Raw genomic sequence first — 14,019 nt, 5'->3', positions numbered from 1 at the left:
GAATAATTTGCTTTAAACTGTCAAATCAGACAATCATCTGTGTAAAACTGAATGTAATGCTGATCATTAAATCTTCAGTAAATGTGTTTATAAATCAAAACAATCGACTATGTCAGTACATTTACAGGCCTAGTGAGCACACTTATATGTACCATGATGCATTCAGTCATCCCTGCAAAGTCTTTCAGAACAAGTGCAGAAGTTTACAGTGCATTCAATCCTGCTGTGAACCCGCTGACACTTCTCATACAGTCATGGAAGAAGAACACACACACACACGCTTTTTAAAGATTTCATTACACAGTATATTTTACTGACAAACATTGCGTGCTAAAACAAATGAGAGCAGTGGAACACTTGATTTCCAAGTTCACCACACAAGCACTCATCCACCCACCCCCAGGCAACTGTTTATGAATGGGCAAATTCCATTTATTGCATTTACAAGAACGGATCAATGCATATCATGCTAAAGCACAAACAAGCTGGACAAACAGGTTCAAAAAAGGCTGTGTACCTTCCAAGTGTAAGAAGCGGATATTATGGCCCCACTGGGTAAACTGATAGCAAAAGCAGCCAAACAGAGGTCGTCCGTCACGACCTACGTCACAGCAGATATGAATTCTATGCCCTTCTGCCCAACACACACTCCAGAAAAAAAAAAAGTTCAAAGCACACGTTTTGGGTAGTTGCACCATTTATTCACATTGCTAGAAATTGCTGCTTTCATGCTTCCAACTTCAATGCTTCTTCTGAAGGAGTTCAAGAGACATTCGTACGAGTCCAAACAACAAGGGTAAGGAGTTCAACACCTGCCTCAGCTACACACTACCACCAGCTTAGTGATCAGCTTCTCAGCCCCATCCTTGAAACATCTTTTGAGCATTATGGGGTGGAAACCTGTTGCTGGAGCCTAAAGGAGTCGAGAAGTCTTTAAAGGATTCGTGGAATTTTAGCTTTAACTGTGCTGCACCTAAAGGTGGCTTGTAGAGGGGAAATATAAGTGGAGGGCCATCCGTAGTAGGAGAAAGGAATGGCAGACCGGAATTGTTAATGTCATCATTATCCTCATTTTCATTATCATAATCATCACCATGGTTAGCATTACCAGGCGAGGGAGTGGGAATACCTTCCTCAAGCCACTTGGAGAGTTGTTCATTTCCCTGCAGGGGCTTAAAATTCAGTGGAGTCTTAAGTTTACCATTCTGCTTTTTTGCAAGATTTTGGGTCATAAAATTTAAATCAACAGTCGGATCTCTGTAAAGCTCAGAGGAATCCACGAAGCTGTTGGGCTCCCTGCCTGGTGGTTCACGCTGTAGCAGCACATAATTCCCAGAATAGAAATTTAGAGTCTGCTCATGTTTGGAGTTTGAGTCACTTATGAATGGTTTTAAATTGTTCGGGAACACAGAGTTGTTATAAGTGGATACAGGAGCGTGCTGAAGCCTATCGAAAGGAACCATAAAATTATCAAGTTCCTCTCCAGGTGATTTATTGTGTTGCTGCTGTGAATTTGGGTTGTTAGACATAAAATTAGGCCACGTTGGACGGTTCAAGTTCCCAGTCAATAGTTGACCGTTTACCTGCACTGGGGACTTAATGTTATTCAGCTGATATCGCCCTGCTGGGTCATAACCTGAAGGCAGAGGTTCTGAGGATTGGCTGTGTAGATACGGCCAGTGGGCATGCAGTGAATTAGGTGCGGGGTTCACGCGGTTCAGTGGTTCATGATTTGCAGTCCAACTTGGATCATTTCCTCGTGGTGTAGTAGGGTTGCCATCTGGTGGCTGTAAATATAATTGCTCCACATTTTGATCTGGAAAGGGGTGCAGTGAGAGGGGCACAGAGGTGTAAGATGAGGCAGATTGTGCTGCTTCAGTCGGCTGTTGAGGAAGTCTTGCAGAACCCACGCCAAACTCAAAATATGAAGCTGTAGGTGGAAATGAAAGATCTGGAAACAAGTGAGGCACATCTGCACAACTGCCAACTCTAGCTGGAGTAATATGGAGAAGCTGATAAAAAGTCATTTGTGTACAGCAGTTAGACAAGGAGCACACAGGTTGCATATATGCAGAGCTGAGCTGAGGATCTTGCGGGGCTGTATAACTATTGATAGTTAGTGGAATTGCAGATTCAGGATGTTTTTGTTCACTGGGTTTAGCAGCACCCTGTGGCTGCAAATAGGTAGCAGAGGGTAATGTCACAGGCTGTAGCAGCTGGAGCTGCTGTGGGTAATAGAGCTGGTTAAGTAGGTGATGCATCTGACCCTGTGGATATCTGAGAAGAGGTGGTGTGCTTTGGACTGGATTTTCCTCATTTGTTCCAGCTGGTGTCTCAGATATTTGACAAAGTTTGTACACTTGTCCCAAAAGACTTTCAGCTGCTGATGCCAAAGCAGCATTTGGATTTCTGGCAGGCTGATTTTCAGGGCACAAGTACATTTGCTGGTGTACCTGACGCTGAGGGGCTTCAGGCTGTGGTGGCTGAGGAACAGTGGACGGGTTTGTAGCAGGCTGTGCTTTGGGCTTTGGTTGGGGGTAGAAGTGATAGAGGTGGGAAAGTTGGTTCTGTGCTTTGGGTTCTGCTTCCTCTGGTTTTTCAGGTAATTTGTGATATGGTGGATGATCTTCAGATGCTGAAGGCTGTGAGTAAAAAGAAAATGAATATGGGGGTTTTTTGTCTTGACTCTCGGGTTGGCTTGCAGGAGGTTCCTGAAGGAGACTAGGCCGTGGGTTGATTGGGCTGGGAAGCAAATGTTCTTCAAACTGACCTGCTGGTGGTTTAGTTATTAGTGACAGTGTAGGGGCAGGTGGCTGAGAATAAAAAGGGGGAAAATGTTGCCATCTTTTCCCTGCATCAGTTTGGACAACTGGAGATGAAGCAGGTCTAGGATTCACTGCGGGTGCAGCAGGTGTATTGACCAGACTTGCAGAGTAAAAGAAAGTGGGGTGGAAAGGACGATCCGTATCTTCTGGCCACTGATTCAGCATATCTGAGTTCTGAGGAAGAACCGCTTGATGAGGATCATGAGGAAAAGTCGACGCATACACACCTTTGCTCGGCGTTTCATTTTGCCAATCGGGATCCTTTGCTGGGTTTTCTGTGAATTCAGGCTGAGCTGGTAATTGTGACGGACAGGAAATTGTTGTTTCTCCATCTCCAGCAACTTCCAGAGTATACAACCCATCCTGAACAGAAATACAAGTTATCTTTCTTCCTAAGAAAGGGAGAAAAATCAAAACAAACATGCACAACATACCTTTTTCTCTAGGCAGGGCGCATAATGAGCAGAGATGACCACACCTTCAGGATGTTCGACTGTGCTGAAGCCACATCTGTTTGAGGCCACGGTTAGTGGCTCCCATTTACCGTTCACTGCAAAATAAATGGCAGGCAGGAACTCACCTTAGGTTTCCTACTCCTAAAGTCATCTTTTGGCAAACTAAGCTATCATTTAGAAAATATAGAAAGCCACATAGAAAGCTAAAAAGTTTAGACAAAAAACAAAACACACACACTGGAGTTTGGACCATCAGTTAACCTTAAGAGAATCTAAAATACATGAAAATTAAGTGGTTGTCATAGTCACACAGGGTTTGGAAAAAGTATTTGTAGGCCAGTTTAGCCAACATGTCATGTCTTTAGTGCTGGTTTAAAAACAAAAACAGAGACATGATGAGGACCAAAAACTCACACTTAACTTTAATATTGGAGACGGGCAGGGTCCACTCCGTTTTTACGAGCATGTCCGCAGTATTGCAGGTGACCATCGGAGGATTCAGTGACAGCGAGCCCATGAAAGGGCACGACATCCTCACTGGTATGCCCCACCAAAGCAGTGGGAGAACATAAGTGTCCTCCTGAAAGCAGCAAGGAAGCTATTATACATAAGCACGTGGTTAAAATGTGCAGTGCCTTCAGATCACAGTGACCCACCTGGAGAGCGACGAAGCAACCATCATAGGGTGCGACTAGGACCAGATCTCGTCGTGTCGAGCTGATGGTGTAACCGCAGCTCGAAGGTAACTTGGACAGGGGCAAAGGAGACAAATGGCTTCCTGGGGGAGACGTTCAGCAGGAGGAGGGTGTAAAAAGCATTACATGGAACTACTACGCAGACCTTAACATAACTACTTACCCCTGTCCACAAAAAGCAGAGATCCAGGGGTAGAAGCAGCATCATGAACCTGAAGCGTCATGGAGTCTAGCGTACATTCAACCTTTGGTTTCATCTTAAGGAGTCGTTCCATTGCCTCCAGGTCGAGACCACCATATTGTCCATCTGGTTGTTTAGCTTCCTCCCAGGCTTTCAAAAGTAGGGTTTGAAATTAGTTTTAGAAGGTATGCAGTCGTTTACTAGAGGCCCTAAAACACTATGAACACAAAATCCTTTACAAGCATAAGAGACCAAATGTTGGATTTATTACTTTTAAAAGCCATGGCTCACTTTCAATTTTAACTTTACGTACCCACGTCTGCCTGGTAATCTGTTTCAACATCCCTGGTGTTGTTTGTGGTCTTGTTTCTGTTGGGTTTAGGACTTCGCAGCAGCTTTTGCCCAATTGAAAGTTTTCCATGATGCTGATGACCTTTAGCTCCACTTTGACTAAGCGTTGAGTTTCCACCTAGTTCATCCAGGGCTTTAAGCCTCGTCAGTGTTGCGCATTGACAAAGTGAAGCAGAAAACAAAAAGAGCCCAAAATACAGTGAGCCATTAACACCCCTGCTCTCTCTACACGCCATTGGAACAGAGGAAAAAGCACTGCCCCAGGACTGTACCACAAAAACTGATCAGTCCTCTTAGCATGTAGTGCTAAACCTGGTCTTAATTTTGACTAATCAAACACCTAACCACAGCAGCTGGTGCCAATGGCGCAGTTAAGAGCAGGAGGTAGTCTGTGGCTCTGACAAGACAACAAGATTTACAACAAGTTACCCTGCTGCCATTTTTCTAACAGAACTTTTTTGCTGCTCAGTTTTCCTTCGGCTGAATGATGCTATACAGATTATATTTTATGGTAATATAATTCTTCTACAGCTTGTTTAGTGGCCAATTTTCAGACTTTTTGTTGCTTCATTTTGTGTGAAACATCTTTGAAACTTTTTTAAAAGAAAAATTGAATAAAATCTCAAATCAAAACTCCACTGCAATAATAAATCACATATGGATTGTGTTGCTGTCCGTGTCTCCTTTATTCTGGTCAAAGTGTGGGTAGTGTGGGTTTGGTGGGCAAGCAGCAGCTGTACTAAACTCAATGCTAAGCAGTCAAACACTGTTTAGAACCACAAATTTTACTGAAATCTAGCGCTCGCCCCGAGTTTCCAAATTTGAGTCCCACTCTGAGGAAATGTGCCTGATATGGTGCATATCTAAAATCTAGTGTGTTTCTTTAGTGTAGCAAAAACACATGCAGCTAGTCTTTATACAAGACAATGATGTCGTGAGACTTTTTTTTTTTGCCAGTGAGAAAATGAGTAAAGACATGACTGATTTTGTCTCAGAGATTTAGAGCTGTGTAGCCAGTTTATCCTTCCTGTCTAGCATGTTTTCTTTCCTTTGGTTTGATTAGGAACTGGTCTGAAAGTAAGACAGATTATCACCCAAATCCCATTTAGATCAACACTTTATTTTATTGTTTTAACCTTAAAAGTTTGTCCTTAGCTACTGAAAATACCAAAGCAGCCCGAGCAGATCAAAGCGATTTCCCTTTGATGGCAGCCTGCAATTTATTAAAACTCTGTAATTCCTACAGATTTTAGTCATTAAACACTTCAGCAAGTTTATTTCTGGGATTTGGCAAGACTCGAGTGCATTCTCCTATTAAAGAGTGGAATGTGATAATTCACACATTAAGTGTAGCAGTAGCGTTCTCCTGTTTGATCATAAGATCTAGGTCAGTGTTTTCCCAATCAGAGTATGTACTGTTGCTAATTCAGTGTATCATTAGCACAATAAATTCAAACTGCCCCAGTTACAGCTATAATCACTAAAACTCCTGATTTACTCCATTAAACAAAGATTGAAGTGATGAGGCAACAGACTGGACATACTGGCTTTCCCTCTGGTTGGAATAATGTTTATTTGATCTGTCTGTAAACAAGACGTCTCATCGATGCATGGCATTTGAAACAGCAGATTTTGTGGCAGAAGGAAACTTCCCACTCAAAGAAAAGTGGACAAAATATTCCAAACTTTTTTCCCCCCCCGTCGTTTAATTCTGTACATATTCCACAAAGTCTGGAGATTACTGATGCCAAAATATCCCTTAGGAAAAGTGCCATTAAAAGTTACTTCTTGCTGGGGCAGCAGTTTAAAAATCCAACTTGTGGTAGCAACAGATCATCAGATATTGATTTTTTTTTTTTTTTATGGCACAGAATACACAGTTATTCTCAGAAAAAAAAAATTCACAAGACAACTTACAAATGTTCTTATTCCAACCAACACCATTTTCAATATGTTTAGTGTACACAGCATCTTTTTTTTTTCTTTTAAATATACTTCTACGTACCGTACTATGACAATTTGTGAATACACCTTTGATGACTAAAGCACAAGGCAAATAATCCCAAGGCGCTGGAGCCCAGCAGCCTCAGTTTACAGTCAAAATGCATTCATACTGTAGTACAATGACATTTCAGTTTCATCGGTTAATGAACAAGAAGTTAGCGACAAATCAATTAGTGATGAGAAGTTTAAGTAGTGTTGAAGTCTAAAGAAGCAGTTACATGTTTTACAGTCATCTCAAGTAGTCGTCTTAATGATTTACAGTCAACAGGTGATGCCAACAATCATCCATCAGAATAAGCTGAAGGAGCTCTGATAACCCTTTTATATTGACAATTGGTCCAAAGGGAGGGAGACTTGTGGGGGAGAGGGGTGTGTATGCATGTAGTGATTTTACAGCAAAATTTACAGATAGCAGGAGATGACAGACGTCTCAGCTGGCACAGAGGTGGAATGTCTGCAGAGACTCCCGAAATATAGTGAAGTGAGACGACGACCTCAGTAATGGGTGACCTTACACAACAGCCCAACACCACATCGTTAAACTTTTAAGACCACATTCAGGTACAACAGCAAAGAAAAGCATGTGATGGAGGGTTGAAGAAGTTGTGCGGCGAGGGCGGCGAATCGGTACACACATACAGGACTTTAGAGGAAGTTTGTCATTTCTTTAATGGAAGCAGATGAGAAGATGGTTTTGGCTGGAATACGGCGCTAGGACAGAGGAGGGAGCCGGGCTGGGATCCAAGTGTTACAGAGAGTATGCATGCAACTTTTAAATGCCAACATGCTGATTTAATTAAAAAAAAACAAAAAAAAAAACAGCATCTTTTAGTAATGCTCAAAAGAAGGGGAAAGAAAATGCGTAATTATGCACCTTCACATGTGTACTTCCTGTTCAAATACTAGCCACTTGCTGCAGTGAATGTTATAGAAGGCGAGTCCAAATTTGTTGAACGCTTTTATTACACTTTGCGATCATATTTGATGCACACTTGTGGTTAACATTTCAATGAACATGCCATTACTGTAGTGTCAGAAACATCAGAAGTACAATGTTTAAGTGGGGAATATTAAAAAAAAATAAAAATAAATAAAGAGGGTGGTGTTGGGAGGGTTAAGCAAACAAAAGGTTGTGTATAAAAGTAGACTGGATAGGAAGTAACACTGTATGCCACCTAATCCTGGAAGTAGTGTCAACACAATACGGTGAGTGGTAGTGAGCTGCTAAGGTGACGAACGGGTGGAGAGGTTGCTTAATATCCAGACTTCCTCAGGTACTCAGCCATTGCATGTGCTTTCTTGTTAAGATTTCCACCATGGACCGCCTCCTTTCCCATGACTATAACCAATACTGGAGCACACAAGGAAAAAAAGAGAAATGAACAGAATTGAAGAGTCTCCCTCCCCCTACAGGATGGATGGGGGAGGGGGGAACAAAGGTGACACAGCATCTTACCACTCTTCATTGCTATTAAAAGTTTCCAAGACATTTGACTGCTTTCAGGAGAAATCTTAACAGCAATATTTCTTTTCTCTTCTTTATGTCCCTCAAATTTTAGCTAAGTGAGCTTGAAATCATTAAAACCCTGAATCCCTCAAGTATTTTGCCATTGAGTAAGCCTTCTTATTCAATCCGCCTCCATGGACCCCTTCTTTGCCCATTACAAGAACCAAAACTGGAAAAAAGAAGAGATAGAAAAGAGACAGTTAAGAAAAAGAGGTAAGAGAAAAGCAGTAAGAGTGTTTTCCCACACACAGGTTCTACTTGGGCGGGCCGCTCAGGTATATTAACAGCTACCTAAATGTGCCTGATAAATGTTTTTGTTCAATTTTATTTTCCTCATTGAGTCAGACGTCATCTCTGATCAAGTTAACACTAGAAAAATTTCTGCACTCTTATTTTGAAAGGTCAGTTGCTGATAACCAGCAAGCACTGACCATTTCTCTTCACACGTTTTCTCTGCTGCAGCTTTCACCTGCTGCTCAGTGGATGTGCTTTTGAAGATCCACTGTGAGCTGGAGGTTCACACCTGCCAGAACCTGCAGCAGGTGGAGAACTGGTTTATGTGGCGCTACACCGAGCTCACTGAGGCTGCAGGGAATAATAAGGGCTACCAGCTACAGTCTAAAAACTATGGAGTCATAGTTCAACTGCAGTATGAGACTCACTGAAGATACAGCTGATGACATTGCTTAAAAAAAGCAAAAAAGCAAAAACCCTTGGGTCAAAGTGCAGACCCAAGTTGCATAGAAAATGCTTATAATTTATTATTTAAGACAGCTCCTCCCACTTTTACACACACACTTATCTCCCGCCACAAGTGGAGCACAAGTATGTGGGAAACACTATTAGAAATGTGACATCTAAGGATATTCAACTGAAGTGCAGTTTTATTATTAGCATTATTCATGTTGCTACTTGACACAATACAGCCTCTACACATGTCCTGTGTCACTGAACCATTGATTCAAATCTGCCAAATTCATTAACCATAATTTCTAGTTCTGTTAAAGACAAAACAGTTACGGATGAGTGAGCAGTTTCCTGCACAGCCCTCGTCTTCAGTGCACTTTTAAATATTGGTGTGTTTTGCACTGACAAACTGCAGGAAGACCAGTGCACTTGATTAGACCCATTTTCTCAGCTTCTGCTGACCTCTGCGTTTACCAACAAACCAGATGTGATTCGCCCAAGAGATTTAGGACAGAATCGCTCCTTTTTTGAGGGTCCTGGCTCTTTCTGCTAAAGAAAGATAATACCAAAAAAGAAAGACACTAATCAAGGTGCACTGTACCTTCCATACAGTTAAGACTGTAGCACCTCCATGCATGTGCTGTTGAATCAAATGTGTGCATTATTTCTTTGACTCTTCAAGTGAGGAACAACATGCAGAGAAGTAGAATAACAGGTGGAAATAGCTCGTGCTTAGGGAAAGAAGAAAAAAAACCCAAAAAGAACAATACAACTTATAGCTGAGGACAAAACAGTAAATGAAAACAGAATCTGGTTTTCATTGCAACCAGTGTTTCTCACCTTAGCACCAGGTTACAGTCATTTTTAAACAAATCATTTTCAAGTGAGAACTGATTTAAAAGTATTTAAATGTTTTGGATGTGTGCAATTAGCGCGCACGCGCGCGCACACAGGCAAATTGAAAGAAGCGGGGATATCGTGGCTTATAAAGCTGTACTAATCTTGTAATAAATGCAAACACTAGAGTAACCGTAACTTGAGTCAAAGATACTAAAACCATGTGTTTGAGGCCTACAAAAGATTTAAATCATCAAAATAACACAATTTTCTGCCAACACAAAACTTGTTTCTTCACTAATGTTAAACTATTTCAGTAGTTTTGGCCATCCTGTATCATTTGACCTTTATAGAACAAATGACTAATTAAGAATATAAACTATTAATGAAATACTGGGAAAAATATAACTTTGTGCATCCTGTAGATCTTATTCTGGCTCAGGTGTGGATTACAACCATAGCAATGAGATAAGGAAGTGATGTCATGCTGCAAGAGAATGAGCCTGACAAATCTAATTTAAGACATTGCTCATACCCATGTGTTTATGGGAAACAGTAGTGTCTTAGCCTAAGTATGCATTCTGATAGCTGCAAAAAGCTAACCCATAATACGCCTTTACCTTTGCCAGCTCTTCCCACAGAGATATTGTATGTAGGTTCTCCTCCTTGGCTCTTTGTCCTGATGTCCATTGTCCAGTCGCCCTCATCCTGGAGGCTGTCTCTGAGGACTGAACACTTCTTTGAGCCCAGAGTGAGACCGCTGGTGTAAAAGGTCTCCCTGTCCTTACCGATAAGGACGTCTATTTCCTGAGACTGAGGAGAGAGAGAGGGGCAAACAAAAAAAAGAGACACACAAAGCAACAGGATTGAGGCGATATTAGTCACATGCCCAAGAAGTAGATGTGGTTCCAGTGACATGGCAAGCATAATCCCATTTCAAATAACACAGTATTATTAGGTAGATCAACTTTAATGCATGACTTTTATGCACACATGAATTCCGCACAATAATAATTGAGGGCTATTTTAAAAGAATTGCACATGTCTTGACTTTTGGGGATTCGTTTCCATCCTTGTAAACACTGTTTTATAATTCTTTTGTGAGAATTGGGTGATTTTTTTGCAAAGACATATTCCAATTCTGTTCTGGGTGTCAGACAAAATGATAGAGGCCTCAATTATCTAATATTTTAGAAAGGCACAGAGAAAAACAAAAGGTATATTATTAATAGTAGCATTCTGGCACCGGTCACGTGTGACAAAACAGCGGCATTAGGAATTACAGACTAGCATCAAGGGAAAGGACCGCGTTGAAACCCATTCTCTGAATCCTAACACGCCCTGTCCCCAAACCAGGCGATAATATGATCGGGATCCTCTGCCTGCAGGGACTAGCGGAAGTAAAGCGGCGTCTATGCACCGGTCTACCGCTCAAGCAATCCCAATGAATGAACTGAAAACGCTCATTCCCTATTAAAAGACGAGCATTTATAATTGCACTCGTTTCTTGCTCGCACTGATAACACTGCGGATTTACCCCAGGCTGAACCAAACACCACACATTAGCTTTTAAAAGCACCCGGAGCCGGTAAAGCAGCAGCTTAAAGTTAGCTAATCAAAGCAAGCGTGCACACAAAAGCATGCACGCTCCCTTCAATCAGACACAGTCTACTCGCTGGTCTTAAATTAGCTAAGTGTTGTTTTACCCGGGTTCCCTCACCCCTTTATTTTGATTATTACAAGACAGCACGCCATAATCATCTATTTGTGTGTGAAAGCCATTATACGAGAAGCCTTCTCTGAACCACATGAGGTCTAATCCCAACGTTTCCTTAGCTAGAAAAAGCCGACACAGGCCACTGGTGAGCTAGCCAGCTAGCCCATAAGCTAGCTCGGCACCGTTAGCTCGTTAGTCGCTCAGATCCTGCGAGGTAACGGTTTCTGCGCTCCTCTGGCTGGTGAACGTCTGCGTGACAGATAACATTACTGCCAAACGAAACCACACTCTCACACCCCCAAACGAGCTCGTTTTGACTTCTTACCGTGATATTGTTGAATGTACCACCGGCATGTGCTGCCCAAACATATTTGGCGTCCATATAACCAACAATGGCGCTATCCTGACAGCTGCCATCGGCCATCAGGTTTTCCACGTAGCTTTGCCAAGACATTTTCAAGAAACTGATGATATAAATATATTTAATTTAAAAAACTACACCTATTTTTTAGTGTTGTCGCCAAATAAGAGGCAAGACAGAATGAAAGAAAGCCCGCAGACTAATTTAGAGTCTCCAATCTAACCCACACTTCGACGTTGAGCAACGCGAAGGCTGGGGCAGCAAAGAAAGCCAGGGCAGTGAGGCAGCGGCTGGGTGTAGTCCGTATCAGATCACTCCGCACAATGAGCTCCCTGGCGCTTTTATGGCAGCAGGCGGCGGAATAAAGAGGGACTTATCAGCTCAGCCAACAGTCAAGTCTGAGGGACTGCCGGGGTGGAGATTTACTGATTCTTCCATTAACTTCAAGTGTTTTCATGTTGTATGGATGACATGACAAAGAGCGTCAGACCAGACACCGTGTGGGCTTTTACCCGCAGTACACAAAAACAACACGCACTGAGATGCACGTGTCTGATGGATTTCGCGATTATTTTCTCACCTAACGATCCTTCATATTATTGCTACTTAAAATCTGCATTCACCGGCCACTTTGTTAGGTACACCTGTTCATCTGCAAGTAATTGCAAGTATCTTATCAGCCAATCACATAGCAGCAACTCAATGCATTGTAAATATGGTCGAGACGACATGCTGAAATTCAAACCGAGCATCAGAATGATGAAGAAAGGTGATTTAAGTGACTTTGAACGTGGCGTGGTTGTTTGTCTCTGTATTTCAGGAAAAAAATATCGGGGTTTGGGTTAGGGTGAAAATGCCTTGTTGATTTCAAAGGTCGGAGGATAATGGCTAGACTGCTTTGAGGTGATAGAAAGGGAATAATAACCCAAAAAGGCCATTCATTATGTTCATTATTCATAATTCATTATATTCTGAACACACAACACTTTGACCTTGAAGCAGATGGGCTACAGCAGCAGCCAAAGGGTGCCACTTCTGTCAGCTAAGAACAGGAAACTGAGGCTCCAGTCAACAAGATACTGGAAAATGTTTCCTGGTGAGTCTCAGTTTCTGCTCCAACATTCTGATGTAGGGTTAAAAAAAAAAAAAAAAACAAGAAAGCATGGCTCCATCCTGCATCATATCAATGGTTCAGACTAGTAGTGGTGGTGTAATGGTGAGGGGGATGTTTTCTAGGCACACTTTAGGTCCCTTAGTACCAACTGTGCATCGTTTAAACACCACAGCCTGCCTGTTGTTGAATGTGTCCATCCTTTTTTGACTACAGTGCATTCATCTTCTGGTTGCTTCCAAGAAAGATCATCTCAAATTGCTTACTTGAACATACTAAGTTCACTGTACTCAAATAATCCCCACATCACCAGATCTTAGTCAAATCAAGCACCTTTGGATGTGCTCATGAACGTGCAGCCAACAAATCTGCAGTAACTGTGTGATGTTGTCATGTCAATATGGGCCAAAATCTCTCAGGAATGTTTTAAACACCCTATTGAATCCAAGGGATGAAGAATTAAGGCAGATCGGAAGGCAAAAAGGAAGTCCAACCTGGTACTAGCAAGTGATGACTACTGAGAGATATAAACCAGTCTCCCCTAAGAAATCTGATTATCTGAGATAAGCAACCCGTATATTTATTATCTGTGTTCTGCTTGGGGTCCTGGAGACAAACTCAGAAGCCCAAGACTGCTTAACATTATCTTATCAGCTTGGAACTTTTCATGACATCATTTTAGATTCTTTTATGTGATTAATATAAAAAATGTGCTCAGACTCTAGCTAACACAAATATATGGAAAATTAGAATTATGTTTGGGAATTACAGTGGAACGCCTTTTGCTCATACTTATATACATTACCACATCTATTTGATCAAATATGCTGTCCCAGTTGGACAAATCATTGCACTCGCTTTAAAAAGGTTCAGGATTATGAGATTAGTACTGTTTTTACTTACACTATTTGAAGCATAGCTTTGTTTGTCTCAGACTAAAAAAAGACAATTTCTGCATTTAAAATATGCTTTTTCTTTAAAAACAAAAGTCATCATTCTTGACTACTTAAACATTAGATGATGCTCATACTGCCTTTTTTGCCTTGTCATCCTAACAGCAGCATGAATGTCACATTAACAAGTATTTAACCTTACATCCTTTTCACTGCGTCTAAATGTTTTTAAACAAGATCAACAAAACAAATAAATGTGATTATTCTACAGTCCATTGTAAAAGTGATGACCAGTAGTTCACTATGTCCATTTCAGACACCCCATCCTCCCCCTTCATTTCAAAATCAGGCCCAGATCGTTCCACTTGGTATATAAGTCACTGTGTTGGAGACAG

At 41.6% G+C, this 14,019-nt stretch overlaps 2 protein-coding genes across 3 annotated transcripts; both read right to left on the bottom strand.

Moving 5' to 3' along the window:
* Positions 1-679: 679 nt before the first annotated feature.
* LOC113010569 (altered inheritance of mitochondria protein 3-like) lies at positions 680-4,856 on the bottom strand. The gene is made up of 6 exons (XM_026149688.1): positions 4,470-4,856; positions 4,139-4,306; positions 3,937-4,058; positions 3,695-3,860; positions 3,260-3,375; positions 680-3,188 (listed from the first exon to the last, which is right to left on the bottom strand). The coding sequence occupies exons 1-6, from the start codon at positions 4,741-4,743 to the stop codon at positions 855-857; spliced, it is 3,180 nt and encodes a 1,059-aa protein (XP_026005473.1). The 5' UTR covers positions 4,744-4,856; the 3' UTR covers positions 680-854.
* A 1,199-nt stretch (positions 4,857-6,055) lies between these two features.
* LOC113010667 (profilin-2-like) lies at positions 6,056-11,993 on the bottom strand. 2 transcript variants are annotated; one of them, XM_026149848.1, is made up of 3 exons: positions 11,585-11,978; positions 10,163-10,355; positions 6,056-7,862 (listed from the first exon to the last, which is right to left on the bottom strand). In XM_026149848.1, the coding sequence occupies exons 1-3, from the start codon at positions 11,711-11,713 to the stop codon at positions 7,765-7,767; spliced, it is 420 nt and encodes a 139-aa protein (XP_026005633.1). In that variant the 5' UTR covers positions 11,714-11,978; the 3' UTR covers positions 6,056-7,764. The 2 variants fall into 2 exon arrangements, with proteins under 2 accessions (XP_026005633.1, XP_026005634.1); XM_026149849.1 differs by lacking the exon at positions 6,056-7,862 and adding an exon at positions 7,869-8,187 and having other exon boundaries at positions 11,585-11,993.
* Positions 11,994-14,019: the final 2,026 nt, after the last annotated feature.

Source organism: Astatotilapia calliptera, chromosome 18 (assembly GCF_900246225.1).
Source record: "Astatotilapia calliptera chromosome 18, fAstCal1.2, whole genome shotgun sequence".
Lineage (NCBI taxonomy): Eukaryota > Metazoa > Chordata > Actinopteri > Cichliformes > Cichlidae > Astatotilapia > Astatotilapia calliptera.
Note: the sequence above shows the minus strand (reverse complement) of the source record. Positions and strands in the feature narration are given on the sequence as shown.

Excerpts from the sequence above, each read along its gene's own strand:
- LOC113010569 (XM_026149688.1), bottom strand. The coding sequence starts at position 4,743 with ATGGCGTGTAGAGAGAGCAGGGGTGTTAATGGCTCACTGTATTTTGGG. Across the intron at positions 3,861-3,936 it reads GTTGCTTCGTCGCTCTCCAG|GAGGACACTTATGTTCTCCC; the intron begins GTGGGTCACTGT and ends TGCTGCTTTCAG. Across the intron at positions 3,376-3,694 it reads CTCCAATATTAAAGTTAAGT|TGAACGGTAAATGGGAGCCA; the intron begins GTGAGTTTTTGG and ends TTTATTTTGCAG.
- LOC113010667 (XM_026149849.1), bottom strand. The coding sequence starts at position 11,713 with ATGTCTTGGCAAAGCTACGTGGAAAACCTGATGGCCGATGGCAGCTGT. Across the intron at positions 10,356-11,584 it reads GTACATTCAACAATATCACG|TCTCAGGAAATAGACGTCCT; the intron begins GTAAGAAGTCAA and ends CTCTCTCCTCAG. Across the intron at positions 8,188-10,162 it reads TGTGGGAAGAGCTGGCAAAG|TTTTGGTTCTTGTAATGGGC; the intron begins GTAAAGGCGTAT and ends TCTTTTTTCCAG.